Source organism: Centruroides vittatus, unplaced genomic scaffold, assembly GCF_030686945.1.
Source record: "Centruroides vittatus isolate TY-2023 unplaced genomic scaffold, ASM3068694v2 contig_2359, whole genome shotgun sequence".
NCBI lineage: Eukaryota > Metazoa > Arthropoda > Arachnida > Scorpiones > Buthidae > Centruroides > Centruroides vittatus.
This window is the reverse complement of record NW_027121480.1, coordinates 27,530-44,930: the sequence shown is the minus strand read 5'-3', so window position 1 is coordinate 44,930 and position 17,401 is coordinate 27,530. Positions and strand designations below refer to the sequence as shown.

The 17,401-nt window shown below is 30.5% G+C and overlaps 1 protein-coding gene across 2 annotated transcripts in view; it reads left to right on the top strand.

Annotated features, from left to right (window-relative positions):
• Syn1 (Syntrophin-like 1) overlaps positions 1-16,087 on the top strand; it is a 29,361-nt gene extending 13,274 nt beyond the window's left edge. The window contains exons 2-6 of one of the 2 annotated variants that reach the window (XM_067265683.1): positions 3,722-4,125; positions 6,643-6,785; positions 6,855-7,066; positions 12,486-12,664; positions 12,748-16,087. In XM_067265683.1, the coding sequence (XP_067121784.1) occupies positions 3,722-4,125; positions 6,643-6,785; positions 6,855-7,066; positions 12,486-12,664; positions 12,748-12,840 (1,031 nt within the window). In that variant the 3' untranslated portion in view covers positions 12,841-16,087. Of the gene's footprint in view, positions 1-3,697; positions 4,126-6,642; positions 6,786-6,854; positions 7,067-12,485; positions 12,665-12,747 lie in introns of both variants that reach the window. The other variant, XM_067265682.1, reaches the window with a different exon arrangement.
• The last annotated feature ends 1,314 nt before the right edge of the window (positions 16,088-17,401 follow it).

The window sequence follows — 17,401 nt, the reverse complement described above, 5'->3', positions numbered from 1 at the left end:
TTTTATAAAGAATTTATTAAAAACATATTTCATTTTATAATAATTTTAAAAAGAAATATGTATTTTTGTGAATAATTATATTATTTATAACAGTAATAATACTTTTATTCATTTGTTTTTCTCATTCCGTGACAAAATTCTCACTTTAAATTGTAAAGAAAAGTAAATGTAATTTGCTAATAAGCAACTTCTAACCAGATTACTGTATTGTTTCAAGACTATACAAGCAAATTCGGTGGCAGATTATCCTATGAGCAAAAAGAGCAATTGCCTGGGACCCTAACTAACAAGAGGCCCCAAACTAATCACTTATAAGAAAATATTCCCTCAAAGAAAATTATCCAAAGTCGACACTGTATATTGGACCCCCTAATTTGCCTGGGTCCCACGAAGCTATAATGTGATACCGAGCAAGCTACAAGATGCAGTTGTTCCAGATTTAGGGTTCCAACTAAATATACAGTAGAGCATCGATTAACTGACTGCGTTCTAGTTAGCAAATTCAAATGTCCGCTAGTGGTGTGGCGTTACAATATTTGGTTATGTCTCGGCTACTTTAATATTATTTTTGTTAAATTTTTGCATGTTTTAGCTGGCAGCACTGGCTCGACCATGAAAGGGAGGCAAATATTTAAACCAGGCCTAATACACTATACTAATAATGTATTTTTTCATACTTTTCGGTTATCTGACCAACCCCAGTCTCCATTTAAGTCGGATAATTGATGCTCTACTATACTTTCAATTATTGTCCAATTTTTCCAAAAAATTCTTTCTAACCTAGGACTGCATCTGAAAATTGATGTAAATGAAAGTTTTATTATTATTATTATTATTTATATGTACAGTACACGCACACACTCACATGTACATCATAATTTCGTGAATTTAATTTATTTAAATATTGGTTTATTATTATTATTATTAAACTCTTGTTTAACTTGCTTTGTAGTACATCCTCAGATCTTGCAACTCAAATTTAATCTACTTCTAATTAAGATAGAAGGCTGAAACTTTGAGGATACAATTAAGTCCGACGACAATGCATTTTAATGACGCTTAAAACATCAGTAAAATTATCCTCCTCATTCTAAGACCCACTAAACATAACTAAATGTAGAATTTAATTGCGTGTCATACGTGCATGTGTGTAATTGTAGATCAGTGCAATACATTTATGATGGAGTGGTCCCACTCTCATTCCTATCCCCCGCATTCAACAAAAGCACTTTATTTAGTGCATATTATTATTTATTTAATGTAAGGCTCAATTACGTTAAACTGCACCAGATGTCAGTAAAAAGATAAATAAATAAGTGTTCAACAAATAAATATAAATATTAGATGTAAAATAAAGTGCACGGGTTAACGACAAACAAGATACTAATACATGCACTGTACGTACAAGTGTACGAGGTTTGTACAGTACATATAATCTATTTATTTGTGTAAATAATTGAATATGGTTTACTGTTTATTTAAAAAGAAAACCTGCAGTTTTATTACGCACAGTTAAATGATGTCAGCAGCTTTCATATTTTATTTCAAATTAACTATGTCGTTTCTGTGACAGGTTTTTTTCCACGAGGCTTTGAGAAGGATTTCCTACTTGCCGCTTTCAAAAGCTGTAAATACGTATCACACAATCTGTTGCGTACATTGGCAAGAAGTGTTGCATGCATTTAATTTCTGCATTTACGTGTTCAGGGTCCATATTGGAGGATTATATTAACTGTTAAGAACCGATATTCATATATTATTATTTAGTAGTATTTTTTTGTCAGTGACTATGTATTTAATTTAAATAAAATATCGAACATCATGACATCATTTTGACTAACACTGTACATCTAAGAATGGAATATGACCTATCTAAAGGTTTATTTCGAGTAAAAGAAATTCAATATTTCAAATATACAAAATATATATATAAAATATTGATTATTTAACAAAAACTTTCAACATCTGTTATAAAAAAAAATAATTTAAATCATATAAAAAAAACTATAATTCATTCAACTTTTAATTATAAAGATGTAAGAAATATTAAAGTTTAATGCCAATTAAAAAATCGGGTCTTTCGTATTATAATTTTGATATTATTTACGCAATTTCCGCATTCAAATAATACGGAAATGTTATTCCGACATAACACCTATGTTAAGAACGTTTTTATATTATATTTGACAGATGAATCATTGATTCTACACGAAATTATATTTTCTCGACTTTAAATCGTTTCTTGATCTACTGAACTAGAAGGATTTTAAAATGCACAATAATTGAACATTTCCTGTTAATTTGCTTGTACGATATTATTATTAAAGTAGCCAGACTGGCTGGCTATAAAAATTAAACATAATGATTAATAAATTCCATTTCAGAAGTTCAAAGCAATTCTAATATCTACTTAGTAGTTTCATAAATTGGTAATTGAAAAGTAATACAGACGTATTTACATAAAAAAGAATATTTTCCTATTAAAAAACAGAAATTGGAATTTAAGGAAGTAGAACGTATATTATCTGCTTTTAAGTTTAAAGTACAGTATTTAAGAGCATTTTGTTTGGTTAAAGTTGAAATTTATATTTTGTTTTTTGAATTTTAAGCTTCTAATGAAACATTCGAGACCAGCTATAATATACTGACATTCGGTATGTATTATGGCTGGTCTTGTTTGGAACTTTTCATTTTAAATAAGTTTTAACTTCATTGTTTAAATGCTTTTTGATATTTATAGTCATACTTAAAAATTATTAATTATAAGAATAACACAAAATTCAGCACAAAGTAATAATAAACACTAAAGTAAACACCAAAGATTGATCACAACCAAAGTAATAATATTGTTTTGCATTATATAACACCACAATGTTATAGTTATGTTTCTATATTGCCTAGTTGTGATTGTTCTTATTTGTTTTACTTCTGTGTTGCGTAAATATGCTTTATAAGGAAGAAAATGTACTGTCTTTTGCTGCTAGATTGTTTTGTTTGATGAATTAAATATGTGCAAGTACTTTCGACATTTCAGAATTTTGAAATGTCGAAAGTACATGCATGTATTTAACTAATGCCAAAAGATGTACAGTTTCTTCCTTATGATATATTTGACATTGCAAGTGAGCTTATAATGTTTTATAAATGTTCTTATAACTCTATTATTTCACTGTCTCTAGTTGGCCAGCTTTTTACTATCATTTTGTTAGTGGATACATTCAGTAAATTAGTATTAATGTATCTGAAAATGATTGACAATTGATTTGATATTTGTAAACATTAGAAAAAACAATACCAATTGTGATTTATGAGTGACAATTTATCAATTTTTTTATAATCACATAATTAACAATACGTTTTCTAGTGTTATGTGTAAATACATTTAAATTGAGCACAAATTAAAAACAAATGAAAGACATCGACGTCAAGTGAGCTGAATATATTTACAAATTCACACGTTGTACGGAAAATTCTGAAAAATCACTCCGTTATATTCTGTTTTATAAAAAGTTTTTAATTTAAAAGAAGTGACAATCTGTTGAAATCTAGCTTTTGAATGCTTAACAAAATTTAAATGTGTGTTGCATGTGTCTTCCTTTTTCCCTTGCATGTCCCACCTCCACATGGGACTCTACTTACTTCATTCGCCATCGCAACATATTATTGCACCCATGTTCCTTCTACCATGATATCGAAGTCGTCTCGTCGTTTTATCTTACAGTGAAGTATTTACGAGAAGTGACTCCGTATTTTCGAAAAGCGTCGGTATTGTCAGAAGTCGGCTGGGATTTCCAGCAGGGTGGATTTCTATCCAGGGAATCGGCTCAGGGTCGGCACAAGATTCCCCGGTCGGACACACGTTACGTACCCCTACTTTTGTGTCATCTGGCAAGAAACTTTACGACTCCGGATGCAGAAAACAGAACCTTTGAAATTCATTCTCCGGATCGTCGTCATGCGTGTGTGCTTCGATGTACTGACAATGTGCAGTGTTCGGCTTGGTTCAATGCTGTTCATTCTGCAATTAGCAGTCTTATGGCACCTGCTGTGGTGGAGGCTAGCAATTTACTAATTGATGTGTTAGATAATGCAGAATTGAAACATATGGGATGGTTAGCAGAAAAGGTAAATGTTAACTAGATTTATTTTATTGTCAAACAAAAGTAAAATTATTAAAAAGTCATAAATATATACAAATGTTTAATGAGAAAATATATAAGTTAAACAAATCATTATTATTTAAAATTTAAGTAAAATCAATGCAATGTATCTAAAGTAGATTCAGACACATTTCTATAAATTAAAATACTTTGGTTTATTAATTTAAAAATATAAGCCTAAAAAGATGATGATAAAAACAGCAATCATCAAATTATAGATTCAAACTCTTACATTTGGAAACTCATCCTTTGCTTTATATCATTAGAATTTAGAAACTTGATTATTTAATTTATTGCTGATTAATAGCTTTTACATGTATTTTGAATAATTTGAATTAATATGATCTGAAAACACAAAAATATTGCTTTGCTGGATTCGAAATGGTTAAAAATTTAAACCATAAGTTCACTAGTTTGAATTTCTTAGGTCCAATTTTAAAGGACATAAGAAGTTTGAAAGCACTACTCATGGGCATCCACATGGAGTCAAATGGGACTCTTGCTTCTCCGGAATCAAGTAAAAAATTCCCCAAATTATAATTGTAAAGGTAACCTTACACTCTTGACCATGGATTGCTTAGTTGAAATGTTGTATTCTATAACCTAATTCTGGAGAAAAAAACAGAAAAATGTTAAATAATTACCGTACTTACTGGCGTATAAGACGACCCCCGACTTTTACAGTTAAAATATAGAGTTTGGGATATACTCACCATATAAGATTACCGTACTTTCCGGCATATAAGACGACCCCCTACTTTTGAGAAGATTTTCCTGGGTTAAAAAGTTGTCTTATACGCCAGAAAATACGGTAAATAGAAATTTATTGATGTAATTATTTGTCTCCAAGTTTTGCCTTATGGAAAATTTTCTATGATATCCATGGTACTAGTGAACTTTTTTATGTTTTAAATGTTTACCATTTATCAACAAAGCAATATTTTTATATTTACTTGAACTCGTGGCATGTTAATGAGTAATCTTGTTTCTAAATTCAAAGTTTTAGTCTTACGTATTTCTAATTTATTTTAGATCAGTTGCAGTTTTTATCTTAAATTGTTGATTTTACAGATATGAATGTGTGAATTGCTTAATTATTATATCACTATACAAATTTATTCAGTGCGAAGTTCTTAAGCAAATCGTGAATATCATCAGATTTTTTTGGGGTTAAAATAATCCAGAAAAATTTATAAATTAAAATATTACTTAAAAATTTGGACTAGAGATAGGTAATGTCATCTTCTCGTGTGTATTGTAATGATAAACTATAAAAGTTAATTCATTTTTAATTTAAATTTAAGGAATAATTCTTGAAATTTTAAGGAAAAATTTTATATTAATAATAGAAATTAAACTTGTAACTCTCACAAAATAGGCAGATATGTTACCAAGTTACACTAACAAAGCATTGAAATAACTTTTTCCATTAAATAACGTATAATTGTTATATCTTCTGTTGACTGTCACTGCTTTCTGGGGATATTTCTGATCACAGACACACTATAACAGTGATGAGCAATCTTTTCTATACACAAGCCACTAGTTTTTTTTGTAGAATTGCAGCTTTAAACCTATCAAGTGTCAACATACTTCATAACTGCCAGTACACTCAATACTAAAATAATATATGCTAACGATAAACGAGCTAATATTATTATGATTTCTAGCTCGCTTGTTTACTACAAGTATTATTATCATATTTTCATTGTAATTTGAACATTCTTCACAAATATCTGCTTAATTAGGGTTGCATAATGGCACGAAGCAAAAAAATAGGGAATGAAATTGTTACCGAAGTCTTGCGGCCGCTCGTTAGAATGTTACAGACCACAGATTGCTCGAGACTTCTCTGCATTGCTCATTTGGCCATAACGTTCACTCCATCTTATAAGAGTTACAAGTTTAAATCCTATTCTAAGTTATCGTTTTCTTCTAATGTTTATAGCCACACTTCTAACAGCCAAATTACTTTTCGACTAGAATTAAGCTGATTATTGATTAAACCAAATTCTATAGTTTAACCAAAGTTAAGTAGTTAAATCGGCCGTCTTGTGCCGAGATTCATAATTATAAGTTAATTTGGATTATAATTAAATGATTCAGGAAATTCAGAAAGAAAAGATAGAACAGAAGTGAGACGCTGCAGACGTCTTACTATTTATGGTACCTGTGTTAATTTAATTAAAATTCTAATTATTAAAGAATTTGAAATGATGCCTACGTCTAATGCAAATTTTTACGATTTTAACGTGAAATAATTTAATCAAAAATTGATTATATGTTTTCATTACTAGCTTGAAAATCCTAAGTATAATTTAGATTTGGAGATAGCAATTTATGTAGATAGAAAGATTTATCGATCAAGTAAAAGTTTAATAAGAGAAGCCGATAGTTCTTCCTTTAACTATTGTATTAGATCTTAGATTAAATTTTATTCATATTTTAATCGTTTATTTTTGAAAATAATCATCATTTTTAGGCAAATGATGAAGGAGGAAGTGTTCAATGGAGACCTGTATTTGTAGCAATAACAGATCGAGATTTATTATTCTATGATTTAGTTCCATGGACAAAGGAAGCCTGGGCAGTTCCTGTACACAGTTTCCCATTAGTACAAACAAGGTTTGAAAATTTTCTGAATAAATTCTTTATAAAATTCTTTATGATATTTATATGTGAAATTTCTTTCAGATTAGTACATTCTAGTAGTATTGGACGCCAACAGGGCGTTGTCGTTCCAGGAATTACAGACATCACAACTTTTACCGTCCGGCTAGGCACAAGGCAGGGTATCGAATCTCGAGTGATGAGGGTAGAGACTCATAGAGATTTGGCTACATGGGCACGGCATCTTGTACAGAGTGCACATGCAGCGGCCATTTCTATGAAAGAAGCTAGGTTTTGTAAGTAAATTCAGTCTGTTTAGTTGATTAGAATGATGATTATAAAACATATTTTTAATTAATGACTTGAAACCGTGTTGTGCTTGATTCTTGTTAACTATGAAACACAATATAGTGATCGTCAAAGCACTATATTGTGTTTCATAGTTAACAAACATATTTTTAGTGATTTTTCTTATGATTAATTTAATCTTCTGAAAAACGGTCTACACACACAAGATGTTGCATCAGGCTATATGTTGCTTCTGAAACATGTTAGTTAAGTACAAGTGCACAAGAATATATATAATCCAACCACTGCCGAATTATCGGGCTAGAAACGGCTATAGCAATATTAATAATTTTAAGATAATTTGGTACTAGAGTTAGGCGTTAGGTGCCATCTCTTGCTAAATTTAATAATTAGAATTTTAATTAAATAATTCTAAATAAATTTAGGCTTTAATGGAAGAAAAGAATCGGCCCAAAGCAGGACTCAAACCCTCAACTTCTGCTCACTGTGCAGATGTGTTGCCAATTACGCTACCTGGACCTCCACTCCGATCTCCTCTTCCAGTATATATGGGAGGACGTGGGCGCTTAATGTGTCCCCAGCCGGCATTGTAATGGCCGTCGATGGTCGTAACGTAAGCTTATATATACAGGTATACCTCGTCTTACGTCGGTAATTGGTTCCAGGAGAGGCGACGTAAGTCAAATTTACTTGTGTAGTTACAACATAAGTCGTAGTTTCGACTTACGTCATAACTAAACGCCAATAATGGAGGAAACACCAATAATGAGCACTTAAAGATCGCTAAATAAGACGACAACACAGAAACACAGATGTTTTCATGTTTTATTCTCTAGGATTTATGATGATTATATTAACATTTACTGTAAATGTACATATTTTAATATGATTTTATGTGCTTTTAACGCTTTTCTAGTGATATTACGACTTCAATGTTTGTGGCGGATGGATTTAAAGTCGAATAAACTGACTTAAACTTGATTTTTATTTTTCCATATATTTTTTTGACAAACGACGTATAATCGGGAACGACGTAACTCGAGGTATACCTGTACTGGAAGCGGAGATTGGACCGGAGGTCTGGGTAGTGTAATTGGCAACGCATCTGCACGGTGAGCAGAAGTTGGCGGGTTTGAGTCCCGCTTTGGGCCGATTCTTTTCTTCCATTAAGGCCTAAATTTATTTAAAATTATTTAACTAAAATTCTAATTATTGAATTTAGCAAGAGATGGCGCCTAACACCTAACTCTATTGCTATAGCCGTTTCTAGCCCAATAATTCGACAGTGGTTGGTGTCTTACTTTATGTATAACGGATTAGTTGTTGTTTATTTATATATAATCCAAAGTGGACTATTTGATGCAATTGACCCACCCTTCTCGTTGCACCAAATCCTATCTTGGCTCCCACAAAAGACAGCAGCACAATTTAAATTACAAAGTTATGACACATCTCAAGATCAGTACAAAATGTTTTTTGTCTGGTTAAAATACTCAAAGAGGAAGTGGATGGGGAAAAATCTGTGTAAAGCTTCTCTGTGTGGCTTTCCACACTCACTGCCACACAGTTTCTTATTTTATTTTGATGGCATCAAGTATAGCTACTTTCCATTTAAATATTTTAAGTGGACAAAAAACAATTTGTATTTATCATCAGAAGATTTTCAACTTTGTAATTGAAACTGTGCTGCTGTCTTTCGTAGGAGTTGAGATAGGATTTGGACCCATCAGGGTTCATGACAACTCATTATCAAATAATCTACTCAATATCAATTAACTATACTTTCAGACATTTGTATTTAACTAATACATAGTAGAAGCAAGGTATAGCCTGGTACAATGTTTTTTTGTCTACGCCCTGTATATCGAATAGTTACAGATTTAAGTATTTTGATATTGCTATATCAACTGAACAAATAATGGAAGTGTCTAGTAATCACCTGATATCTTGAGACTTTCTTTCCTAAGGGAGATTTTATTCAGAAAAGAATCGCAAAAGATTACCAGACAGTTATCTGCAGTTAATTATAATTTATGATCAAATTTATTTTGGATTTAACACAGTTTTGCTTTGCTTACATTTTTCTACTCTAGGTTTCTTGCTATTTTAAGTCAAAATTCATATTTGTTTCAACTGCTGTTCCACATTAAAACATCTTCATTTCTGTTCTGTCATCAATTTGAATGCTTTGTTGATTTTTTAAATAATTCACAAAAATATTAAAACAGTAACTTGTTGTAGAAGTCAAATTTAATAAATACATTTATTTCATGCATATCAACACTGTTTTCCTCAGTAGAATAACTGCATTTTGACAGAGAAATGCTCTTTTTTTAAGAATAAGAAATATACAGGGTGATTTTTTTTAAACTGACGGTACTCAGAGACATCTGTAAAGCAATCTAACAGCCGGACTGTCGCCAAATTTGGGAGAGTGACTTAAGTACGACATGGGAAAGAGATTCCGCAAAGAAAAAAGTAGTGCCCAAATTGGCCGGTAGGGGTGGATTTGGCGCTGTTGCAGTGAAACAGCAAGAAATGTCAGAGCAAATGTCAACCGTGTAGCATTGTCATTTGGTTTTAATTCTTGCAGGTGGCTTATCTTGTACGGGTAGAACTTGAGAACTTATCGCAGAACTTGCCATACCGTTGAAGGCGTCATTTCCAATTGTGGTGCCACTCCCCAGGCGCTGCTAACTACCAGCAACAGTCCCTTGTGAATCTTCAACAAGTGCAGTCTGTGAACCTTCAACAAATTCTTAGCTGTTTCGCTACAACAGTGCCAAATTCACCCCTACCGGCGAATTTGGGTACTACTATTTTTTTCTTCGCGGAATCTCTTTCCCATGTTGTCTTTAGTCACTCGCCCAAATTTGGCGACAGTCCGGCTGTTAGATTGCTCATATATGTCTCTGAGTACCGTCTGTTTAAAAAAAAACACCCTGTATATAATTACTTCTGTTCATACAGGGAAAATACATTTTCAGACATAAAATTACTTATTAATTGTTCTGTTTGTGAGCTAAAAACAAATAGATTTAGTAAAAATAAGACAATATGTTTCTAATGCATTAGAGCCTAAATTATCTTCGGGAATAAATGAATAGAACAAATACAGTTGTCGCAACAACGTAACAGCATGTTGTTGAAATTAGAAGCTGAATTTAACTTAATTAATTAACCAAATTTGCTAATTGAAAAAAAAAATTGGGTACTGGTTAATTTGATTAATTAATTAATTTAAATTTAAGTTTTTCTTTCAGTTTCTGAAACAACACATTGTTACATTGCCACAACAATACAGTATTTACTCTGTTCATTTATTCCTAAAGGTGAATGTAGACTTGAAAGCACTGAAATAATATAATTCTGTATTTTTTTTTTTTACTTAAAATCTTTTTACTTCTGGCTCGAAATAAAGCATTTTATAAGTCAAAAAGAAAGCTTCTCTGTCTCAATATGATTGTTTTCTATTAACAGACCTGAAGATAATTGTAATGGATGTTGATAACGTGTTTTACAAAATTTGTTTTTTGTAGCAAGATATAATTTTAATATCTTCATAATCAGTTTCATAATAATCAACTAGACACTGAAATTCTTTCTCTTTCTAAAGTTTTCATAGAGAATAATTTTGTAGGAGTTATTAAAAATGTTCAGGATTGAATTATTCTCTATCTCTCTACTATTTATATGGAGGTTTTAGCCTATTGGCATTCTCCTCCAATCCGGGAACCAGTATTATTTACACGAAATGACCTATTTGGCAGATGAACGTCTCCAGGGCTGTGGTGCATCTGCCAGAATTTGCAGTTGGCCAATATAGAGTAGACAGACTAGACATCAAAGTTCGGTTTATTGAAGTATAGAGCGCAGCTTGATGGGTCCGTTGGTAATGCGAGCAGACAAGCCAATAGTGTGCTGTCGTTTCTTCTTCCCACAATGCGGACGGTCAGGCAAAGAGGATTAATTAATGATTCAAGTTACTTATTACCAAAATTTTCTGTTATCGAACTTTGCATTTATACAATATTTTGTTGCGTCAATAACTTAGAAGGCACATTTCCATTTATTAAAATTTTATGGCAAAACTTCAGCATATTTAATAATAGAACGTTTGGTTTGTACTATAAATTTTTTAATTAAGAAAAGATTATCTATCTCATTCTAGCGCTTGTCAAATTAATGTAATTCTTTTATATATTTATATAAAATATATTATTAAGCAGGAGGACATTAATACATTGAATACGTTAATGACCTACTAATTTAACGCTAGCTATGAATTCATTTATAAATTGACTAGAACTCTTTGTTAACAATTAATAGAATCTTACATTGCGATAGGCAAGTTGCCATGTATTGCCTTCTTTAATAATTAGATAATTAAAAAAGTAAATTGAATTTTAGGAAAAAATTAATTAAATAATTATTTATATCATATTGATTTAAATTTCATTTAAAAGTTTAGCTTTCGTTTATTTAATTATAATTGTTTCCAAATCTACTTTAACAATTAGTTTAACCTCGTTTATAATTCGTAAAATTTTATTTCATTAACATTAGCGATTTTCAGTTTAAAAAATTAATATTTTATTACTATAACGTAAATTTATATGCAGTATTCATAGTTTAATTTAATTGCTATATTTTAACAATGTAACGCCAAAAAAAAAACAGTTATACTGTTAGTTTTTTCTGCTCTCTCCTTTTAATTAAAGGGGAGCTAGAAGAATGATAAAAAGAAAGATAAGTTAACTAATTAATTAGAATGCTTTTGCCAAACGTAAACCTAAATTGCCGCATTGTTTTCAAGGTTTATTATTAATACTAATTAAATTAATTTAATTGTGAGTTTGAATTCCTCTCTAGATCAGTCCTTTCCACCAAAATCTGTTATTTAATTAAGTAATTTGGAAATGATTTCATTTATTTGTTAAATTAAATAAGTCTTAATATATTCTGGAAGTAATCTACAATTTAGTCTCTTATATTCAGCTATTGATTTCAATTTAGACATCGATTGTGTTGTATATTAGAATGCTTTTCTTTTTATTATTCGTCTAATTTTGGTTAGTGAATTTAGTTTTCTAAAAGTTATGTTTTATATACGCTTAAAGGTCTTATTAGAAGATTTGTATTAAGATCCTTATGCATTTATTTCTAATCTTCTAAGATCTATCTATCCATGAAAAATTTTTCTTGTAATGTAGGAAATATGAAACAATATTATTATACATTACTAAGGTTTATACTACAAATTAAAGTAGTCTGAGCTGTGCGATTAAATTAAAATGTCAATAATATAGCACTTTAATTAATTTAGAATTGAAATTTTGTATAACACAAATTAATTTTTATCGTGGGATAATCTGTTTAAAACTATCTTATCGGTTTATTTTGCAGCATGTATTTATCAAGGTCAAGACTGTGTTCTGACTTTACATTATGAGAATGGCTTTATCCTCTTGGATTCTCGCCGACTTACCGTCATGTGGCAGTTGCCGTACGAGAAACTCCGAATGACAGCCGACGACGGCATGAGACTTGTTTGGTTAGATTTTGGAGGAGAAGATGGTGAAAAGGTACTATTTCGAAACTTATGACACCGTATAATTAAAAATTATATTTATTACAATATTTGTAGTCTTTTCTTTTGTTTTTTTAGGAACTTGATATGCTCCAATGTCCAAAACCTTTTGTCTTCACACTTCACACTTTTCTGTCTGCCAAAGTAACAAGACTGGGACTGTTGGCATGACAATTACAACAGGCTGAGGAAGCCAATCGAGGAGGAGGTATGACATGGCCTCTCTTGCAAAATAATCCTCCCAATTTCTCAGCCTTTGGCTGGCCCACTCATGGTTAAAATTTGCCAGCAACCCGATTTTTCCACTTTCATTTGTTACTTATTCCTATGAACTGAGAGGTTTACTAAGTGCTGTTATAAAAAAAAATAATAATAATAATAAGGAAAAGTTGCCGATAGAACTCGATGGTATTATCATAAGATGTATCCCCGTGATAATGGGATTTGTGCTGCGAATGCTCCTCTTAAATATAGACAAATACATTGATGTCTTTGGCCAGTAACCTGCATTTTCCCATAGTTCATTGCACATCAATCGGTCATTAGTCATCTCAGTTTTTTAAAAGAAGAAAATGGTAATCAAACTCATTACTCGGAATTTAAATAGTGTAATAATGTTTACCTGTAAATTTTTTATCTGTTTTTATTTAAAATTTTTATTAATTTGTACTAATTTGTGTTGTTTCTAGTCTATTCCAAGATATGTTTTTGCAGGTTAGGCTAATGAAGGTTTGCAAAATAAATAAAGTGTATAGGGATAAATAATTATTAATTTATAATAATTCAAGATTTATTACAATGAGAATATTTGTATATGTTTAAAAATATATAAAAGAAAATTATTCAGATCAGTTTAGTAACTTAAATTCCCTAATATTCTTTGATGTGGTCTCAGACGTTTCAAATTTATATCTAAAAAAATGGGCTGGTTCAGAAAAAGTCCTAGACCTAAACCACAATTTAGACCTGCCTCTATTCGTGTCTAGGCTACGGCTTTTGACACAATCAATAATAGTCGACAATGGTCAAGTATACAGTACTTGCCGAAGGATAAAGAGAAAGGATAGTCTAACTTGCGGTTTGGGTAAGACTTTGCTTCTGTCATCAGCTCAAATTGGTAAAATTTAGATAAAAAACTTCATAACTGTTTAACCAAGTACACAAATTAGTACAAAATGTTTTTTGATAAATTTATTGGATGTATTTTCCAAAGTATTATTCAGTACCGCATTTAAATTTATCTAGTTGACTTTCTAATCGGATCCAATCGAGTCTGTTTTTCCAAACTTCTAATGCATGAAATTATTGATTAAATAATGACAGAAGTGTGAAAAATAGTTTACGTTGGATAATATTTCTGTCCATTCATTCAGTATTTGAATTGTTAAATATGTGTGTTGTTATTTAGGTTGCCATTTAAAACATTTTATAAAAATGTTGCATTATAGCAAGGGTCTCAAACTTTTAACAGGTTGTGGACCACAAACGGTTGCAGAGCAAGATGCATGCCATTGATAACAATCTACCAATTCCAGATTGCTTTTTAAGATCTTTATTATACTGGGCGATCAAATGAGAGGTTTACTTGCAAGGAACAGGTGTGGCAATACTATTATTTTGCTACTCTTCTTATTGTTCTGTCATGCATCAATTTTGAGCGTTTAATTACAATAGATTTGAGGGATAACATTTGGAAGTGTGTGATGCGATAGTCAGTCGTCATCAAGTCTATTCTTTGCAAGTAAATTTTCATTTAATTGCTCTAGTTTTCTACTTATTGTTGTTCTTGTAAAAAGGTTTAACTTACCTCCAGATTCTGATGGAAATTTCATTGATTCATACAACAAAAATTAACATTTTCATAAATGCGAGTATTCGTATGGACGATCATAAATTAGTCTTCACAGTAGGTAAAAGTGAAATTGCTTCTAGATTTCACTAACATTATCATTGAGAAAAAAAATATAAGTACTATATCCATTTTTTAAATTGTTTTTTAACGAAATTTCTCCGAAGGATCGACAGAATCCAATTAGGCGGACTGCACGTTTGAGACCTTTGCATATAATTTAATTACATTAATTGTTTTTGAGGATTTATAGAAGAAGAAGAAGAAAAAAAAATCTTCAAATCTTTACTATAATTCATAAAAATTGCCTCCCATTTATTTTCAGTTTAAAATATTTTATCAAAAGATAAATATACAAAAAGTAATTATATATAAATAACTAAATAATGTAATTACTGAAGCTTGTTTTTAATATATGATTAGATATTATAGAAGATATTTAGTTACGATGAAAGATTTTTATAGCATATCAAAACTAATTTAACAAAGTTTTGAAGTTCGCAGCATGTCTGCATTACCGTTACAATAAAATCTTTCAAAATAAACATACATATCATCGATGGCAATATAATTCTGTTAACGGTTATAATTTTAGATCCTTCCATTAACAATAACTTTTTTTTTTAATGTAGTTATTCACTGTACAATTCTGTAACATATATAGGATGTTATTGCACTTACTATTTACAAAAAAAAAAACAAAAAAAAATGAAAATACTGCACATAAAAATGTGTAACGTCTTCCTGGATTTTATAAAGAAAGAGAATACTTTTCCTCAATAATTCGAAAGAATTATTTTACATTTGTAATTACACTTTTTTTAATTTATAACTTTCGGTATTTCCTAGTCTAGAAGTACAAAAAGAAATCTTTAAAAACATTTTTACCACATATCATTATTCAAAAGTAAGTCTTAGAGAATGAGCAAAGATGTCAACGCTTTCATTTCGGACTAAATTTCTGTTTGATAAAATTGAGAAGTGCAATATAATTTAATTCGTAATTAGCTTACGATTAATGGTTTATAATTTTCGGATTAATATCAAAATGCGTAGGAAATATTCTGAATTTTCTTCCGGTTTTATTTTTTATTTATGATTCTTAGAAAATATGTTTCTTATAAACAAAAATCAACTAAAATTTTGCAATATATTTATTCATTTTAATTGCCTTTGAGTTTATGCATCCAGTTGACCTTTTCAATAACTTAATATTAAAAGCTGCTTTATTACAGCCGAATGATGCAAAAATCCCACACGTTTTTGGAGCTGTAGACCATCGTCGGGGCAATCAATCTAAACCTGGCATATTTTAAATACCGAAAAACTTTAAAATTTAAAAACTAACGAAAAGAGCAATATTGTAATATCTCGTAAATATACTAATCGTCAAACTTAATCAGATTATAGTCTGCATAATTAAGTAAAGAAGAATATTTGCATTAGTGGAGTTTAGGGTCGATTTACACACAACAGTGACTGTTTAGTGCATAAACATCAATAAATATCACACATAGCCAATCAGAGTTTCATCTACGACACGTGATCTGTATTCTGTCAATCATACAAGTGTCGTACATCGATATTTATCGATGCTTACTTCACTGTGCCGGCATGTCACTGTTGTGTGTAAATCAACTCTTAAGATGTAAAACAGAACATAAAAACAAGGGTGCATTTCCTAGTAAAACTGTTTAACTTTTCCTTTGTCATTCATGATTTAAGGTGATTTTGGCCAATCTGTGTTTAACTTGCTCTATAAATTAGCCCATGCAGCTCTAGTACAGCGAAGTTCGAAAGTGCCGAACACGGAATTCAAGATGGCTTACCAAAAATGAAAAAGTATTTGAAAAAATCGTTATTGACCTTCGGTATTATAATTTTTCATTATTTCTGAGTGAAATTTGGTATATATAGAAACAGTATTTACAAACAGTGAAGCAGCAGTAGTGGAGCCGTTTTCTTTAAAACTATAAAAATCACTTAAACAAGTTTTACAAGGCAATATACCTGTGACTTCTAGCACTTTTGGACATATCAAAAATATTTAGTTATAGAATTAACATTCCTTGAAGTGTTCCGGAGGTGTTAGAATCTATATATTTTTGTTTTTTGAATGCCATTAAAGCAAATATTTTTCTGTATTTTAAATTTCTTTGGTCTTCTACAAATAATTGAACAGTTTAAATGTTAGATTTAAGTATTATCACATATTTTGTTACATTTTGATTTAATTGATTTTGGCAAGTAATTCGGTTTAATGTTTTTAAGTTGTTATGTTTAAGAAATAATAAAACATATTTTATTTTCTTTAAATTATGTAAAATATGATAAATGTATAATGGGATTGTTTATATGTGGATGTGTTTTGAAGTTTCGGTTCTTTACTAAAACAATTTCAACTCTTGTATTCTTGACAAATATCGATGTAAAATGGACCCAACATGTACAGTACATACATTTAAACAGCAACTTATGTTTCTAATATTTTAACTAACGTAAAGCATATTAGCGAGGTCAAGGCCGAAGTTTTAAACGCAAAACGTGTACGTCGGACATTTGGCGCCGCTTTCCTGTAAGCATAGAAGTTTGACAATGGTGTTTGGATAGTCAGTGGAATCATGCTAGACATTCCAAACACCATTGTCAAACTTCTAGGCTTACGGGAAAGTGGCGCCAAATGTCCGACGTACACATTTTTGCATTTTAAACTTCGGCCTCAACCTTACTATTGTTAACAAATTGAGATCCAAAATATTAATATTTTTATTTTTTATATTTTATGGATTTATTAAAATTATTTCTCTCAAATAAATAACAAGGAATGAAAACAAACTCTGCATTAGTTTTTATAAATTTGATTAAACTGCTCTCTTCGCGAGT